This window comes from Chelon labrosus (genome assembly GCF_963514085.1).
Source record: "Chelon labrosus genome assembly, chromosome: 1".
NCBI classification, from domain to species: domain Eukaryota; kingdom Metazoa; phylum Chordata; class Actinopteri; order Mugiliformes; family Mugilidae; genus Chelon; species Chelon labrosus.
This window is the reverse complement of record NC_140337.1, coordinates 17,491,204-17,496,203: the sequence shown is the minus strand read 5'-3', so window position 1 is coordinate 17,496,203 and position 5,000 is coordinate 17,491,204. Positions and strand designations below refer to the sequence as shown.

The window sequence follows — 5,000 nt, the reverse complement described above, 5'->3', positions numbered from 1 at the left end:
AAGACTAATAATGTATTTTTAAACAAACCAGCTGACTGTAATATATTGTGAAAGTAATCTTAACAAACAGTTAACGCTGTATTTTTCAATAACAGTACAAAACTGTAAATTCTAGTGACAGTAAAAACATGTCAATTTTACAGTAACATAATGGCAACCCTTCTGCCAGTTCTTTACTGTTATTTTACAGGAAAATACTTAACAGTGTAATGAATGAAAGAAATAATGGTGAGGAAACAGGACTGTTGGTAGGTTGGTATCTAACCTACTGTGATGTGTCTCTTTATTTTAACTCTCATTTCCATGTAGCAGTTACACTTTACACAAATATTCCAGAAAGAAACTCATGGAAGAATCACAGAAAACATGTTTGAGTCTTCTAATTAGTGCTGATAACTTATATTGATAAACGGACATGAACTCAGTGAAAAACGGTCATAAAACTAGAACACAGTAAACCCAGATTGTCCCATCATATGGCCAATTACCTATTGGCCATATGATGGGACATTGATGGGCCATTGGCACAGGGGCAGGCACGGGGAGAACATGCAAACTCCACTCAGAAAGGCCCGAGCCAGTCTGCAGGTTCAAACAAAGAACCTTCTTGCTTTTAGTCAGTGCTAACCACTTTCCCACTGTTTGTTACCATGAAGCATTTATATGAACCCAAACAATCATATTTGTGCCTAACCAAACCTTTACCGTAGCGGTTTGTTTTTTACTGGTGCACTCTGGTATGGGTTGCATGTAGGCACAAAAGTAGGCAGCTTCTTCTTCACGAGGGCAGTTATCACCAGTGATTGTGAGTGTGTGCAGTTTCATATAACAACGTGCAACAAGCTGTATCCTTTCAGTAGGCCGTGTTTTTTCTGGTACAAACATACAGAGCCATCTCAAGTCAAACTGATGTCAGGAGTATTAAACCTTCATTAGTCAGGGTTTTATACTATTCCGCAATGAGCAGCAACAAAATATATTCACAATGTGGTGCCCTATATCATTAGAGTGTGGTGTTTACTGGAAAGAGAAACTCTCAATATGCAGACTAACTGACAGTTGACAGTTACTTGTGAAGGGAAAAGAAAAAAGTTCCCCAAAGATCTGGCGCCAACAAAGATGGGTCATATTCCTCTATGTACAGATCATATTATGTAATATGGTTTCCTGTTATCTTAGTGGGTACACCACTTTTGCTGCACAGTATCAGTTGGTGTATAGCAAATTACAGATAATTTCAATTTTACATGTGTAATCTACTACATTCTACAGATGTGTAAATCTAGTTTTACACATTATTTTATAAAGTTTTATCTTGGGTTGTTCACTTTGTGCTTCACAGTATGTACCGACACTAACTGATGTTGGCTTATTCCTGTGAAGTCAAACCGACAAGTACCATTTCTCTGAAACTGAAAGAGGCACCCTGAAGTAACCGCAACCACAAGGAGAAAACACGCCGTTGCAAGCATTCGCCCGTGCACCCATCTACATACACATGGGCGTTGCGACATGCGGAAGGTGACACCAGTTGTATATAAAGTATGTTGTTGTGTGTCAGCTCTTCCTTCTTTCGTTGATCATCTTTGATTCGCCTCACAGGTAAGATACAGAGACATAATAACTTTGATTCTACAGGCAATAAGTCAAAATATTGCAGGTGCTTTTGCAGTGTGAGCATCTCCTTTTCAATTATGTGTTGGTGTTTGATGGGTTTTAATCAGAATCATGACGGCAGCAGCAAACCCGGCCAGGAGCAAAGGGTGGATCTCCAAAGGCCTGTTCCTCATCTTCAGCCTGCTGTGTCTGGTCGGCTTTGTAAGTTCCCGGACTGACAAGCATCAACTGGTAAGTTAATTGTAGTTTAACCTTCCTGTGTAGAAAGCTATGTCCCAGACTATAGAAACCAGATAAGATTACTGTAAAAAACAGGAGAAAGAATGAGACAGGCCACAACTGCTTCCGTTAAGTGCAGCTTCCCTCAGCAGACTGAGAAATCAATGAGTCCTTGAGAGAAGGAAATCACCACACTGCCTCCTGCTGGCAGAACTGAAACACTCAGTTTAATAGAAAGAAGTCTTGTAGTTCTACCAAGATAGTGTTAATTTCGTCAGACGAGACGAGACTAAATATGTTCGTCAATGACCTTTTTTTCCATGACTAAGACGAGACGATGATGAGACTGCACCATTGTCCAAAAACGCTAAGACTAAATTAACATCCATTATTGTTGACGAAAAAAGATGAGACTAAAATGTTTTGCATAAAATAAAAACTAAGATAAAATCTCTCTTCAGTTTCGTCTACAATTGTCTCTACTTTTTCATCGTGAGATAGAATATTCAACTGTTAGGCCTTCAAAATATTCCGAATGAGTTCGTGCTGTTGTAGAGTGCGGATCGGGCCGCATTTTTCTGTCCGAGCCCGGCCCGCGTCCGACAGAGCAGTAACCGAACCCGACCCGAGCCCGACAGGCATTAAGATATTTATGTCCGAGCCCGACCCCAGCCCGACACAGTTAAAATCTAATTTTTTTCTCATACTAATGACACATGCACTTTTTTGTGTGGAAAGCCCGCTTTTATTAAGCAACTGTAGGAAGGCGTTCGGAAATGTCAACAGATGAGCGCATCAGCGCACACGGGGCAAAAAGCACCGTTATAACACAGGCGCACACATGTAGCTTAATACGCACGTCTTTCGTTGTCCTGGCTAGTTTGACACATTTCCGCACACAGGAAGACGGATTTGGGGTAATATTTTACATTTATTTTAATCACAAAAACGAACCTTTGCATCAAGTGAAACATGCCCATTGGCTACTTACATAATAAGCAGTTTTAAATTTTAAATGGTCAATGCCTTATCGCGCTGATGTGACCGAGCCCGACCCGAACCCAAGCATCCTTTCTAAATATCTGTCCGAACCCGGCCCGGCCCGTCGGGTACCGTCGGGTACCGTCGCGCTCGGGTCGGGTATCCATCCTCTAATAGACAGTAGCAAACACCAGAGATTTCTGCCAGAGTGAGTGCCGACGTCGACATGCTAGGTAGAAGGAAGAGGCTTGATATTTGACTGAAATGGTTATCAGAAATAATCTCAGAAATAATTTGTTATATAAAAAAAGACGAAAATGTTTTGACTAAAACTTGACTAAGATATATTGAGTTTTCTTTTGACTAAAACTAGACTAAAAATTACGAGACTTTTAGTCGACTAAAACTTGACTAAGATACCTTGAGTTCTCTTTTGACTAAAACTAGACTAAAATGGCGAGACTTTTAGTCGACTAAAACTTGACTAAGAAAAAAAGATATGTGAATGACTAAATATGACTAGACATTTGGCACAAGACTAAGACTAAGACTAAATTAAAAATAGGTGACAAAATTAACACTATACCAAGAGACAATAAAAGGGTATTATGGCTCATTTTTTGAATATTTGTATTACAGAAATACTATTCGCACAATAAAATAAACCAATATTACATAAAATGTGGCCATGCATTTTGTGTGCATCACATAACTCATCACAAGCAAATTTAAAGTTGAATATTACCATTTTTTTTTTATGTCCAGTTGGTTAAATGTTGACTGTATTACAGCTGCTGTCATACTGTATAACTACAGGACATGTTGTACCATGTATCTTTTAGGAAAAGATCAAGGAAAATCATGCGATATCACTACAAAAACTGGACACACTGAAGGTCAGTTCGAATGTCACTCACTTGCTTTGATAAAATGTCTCTGATTACATTTAGTGAAGGTAACAAATAGTAAACTGAGCATAGACAATTTAATATTTTCCTCTTCAGGCTGACTTCAAGTCAAAGATGGACACCATTTCAGGAAAAAGAAGCGAACTAATGAGCTCCTTGGACACAATGGCAGAACAGCAGAGGAAGACTATGGAAGGACTGCCTGAAGACTTTCCCTCAATGGACGCATTTCTGGAGGCCGCTAAGGTTTACATAGAGAATCTGAAAGCTTATCAAGACAAAAAGAAAGAGGATCTTGGTAGAGAAATAGACAACGTTGAAAAGGAGTTGGGAGAACAGGCAATATTAATCAAATTCCTTGATGAGCAGCGTGATGAATTGTAAACATCCATGTCAGTTAATCCCTCTGTCTGCATCTGTTGGCTCTTTACCTTGCTCTTTCTTTTGGTGCAGCTTCATCATAATAAAGAATAATAATGTCTCTGGAAGCGGCCTTTAACTCATGAATTCCTTTTTTAGTTGTTTGACATAAAATGTTAGGGTAATAATAGTAATAAGAAGGATAATAAAAGTGTTTCTTCACGATGATATAAGCACGTTAAAGTACTGTCACATACATTCTAGCCTACATTACTATGCTACTTTTGTCATAATTAACTTGGAGAAAATGCTTGTGATGTTAATAAATAAAAATCTAATAAAATGTTTGTGTATTACCTTCTTACTTTGTGATAATTTTTTGTTTTCTGTAGAGTCAATGCCAGGTTGGTGAGTTAACATCTCTGTTGTTTGAAACAGAGAAGCTCCTTTACTTGTTGAACCAGATAATGGTTTCTCACAGAATAGTGGAAAAGAGACAATTATGAGAAAACAACAATAGTGTGTCTTGCTCCCCCAGAAGTGTGTGACCTGTTGTATTAAAAAACCTTCTATCAGTATGTATATTAATATTAGTTACTGCAGGTATCATCAAATCAACCAATCCACTTTAAGCTGCACCAAGATGATTTTACAAATGATCAAAATTGATCCAGATATACTAAGTTCAGCCCCAAATGTCTGTAGTGAGTCCTGGAAGCGTTTCTCACAGATGATGTAAAGAGCTGACAACGGGCAGGATGCAAATATGATGCATAGACATCATGTGAAGCCAAAAGGAGCATTCCTTTACACTACTACTGTTTCACCTGCTATGAATTTATGGAAACAACTAACATCTAACAAATATAATGACCTTAATTCTCATAAAACATTTATCTTCATTCATCTTCTGTA

At 38.4% G+C, this 5,000-nt stretch overlaps 1 protein-coding gene across 1 annotated transcript; it reads left to right on the top strand.

Moving 5' to 3' along the window:
• Positions 1-404: 404 nt before the first annotated feature.
• LOC311489485 (uncharacterized protein) lies at positions 405-4,379 on the top strand. Its single transcript, XM_084546590.1, has 4 exons — positions 405-1,602; positions 1,725-1,848; positions 3,660-3,713; positions 3,822-4,379. Exons 2-4 carry the CDS (start codon positions 1,729-1,731, stop codon positions 4,107-4,109), a joined length of 462 nt encoding a protein of 153 aa, XP_084402716.1. The 5' UTR covers positions 405-1,602; positions 1,725-1,728; the 3' UTR covers positions 4,110-4,379.
• The last annotated feature ends 621 nt before the right edge of the window (positions 4,380-5,000 follow it).

Excerpts from the sequence above, each read along its gene's own strand:
- LOC311489485 (XM_084546590.1), top strand. The coding sequence starts at position 1,729 with ATGACGGCAGCAGCAAACCCGGCCAGGAGCAAAGGGTGGATCTCCAAA. Across the intron at positions 1,849-3,659 it reads GGACTGACAAGCATCAACTG|GAAAAGATCAAGGAAAATCA; the intron begins GTAAGTTAATTG and ends TGTATCTTTTAG. Across the intron at positions 3,714-3,821 it reads AAAAACTGGACACACTGAAG|GCTGACTTCAAGTCAAAGAT; the intron begins GTCAGTTCGAAT and ends TTTCCTCTTCAG.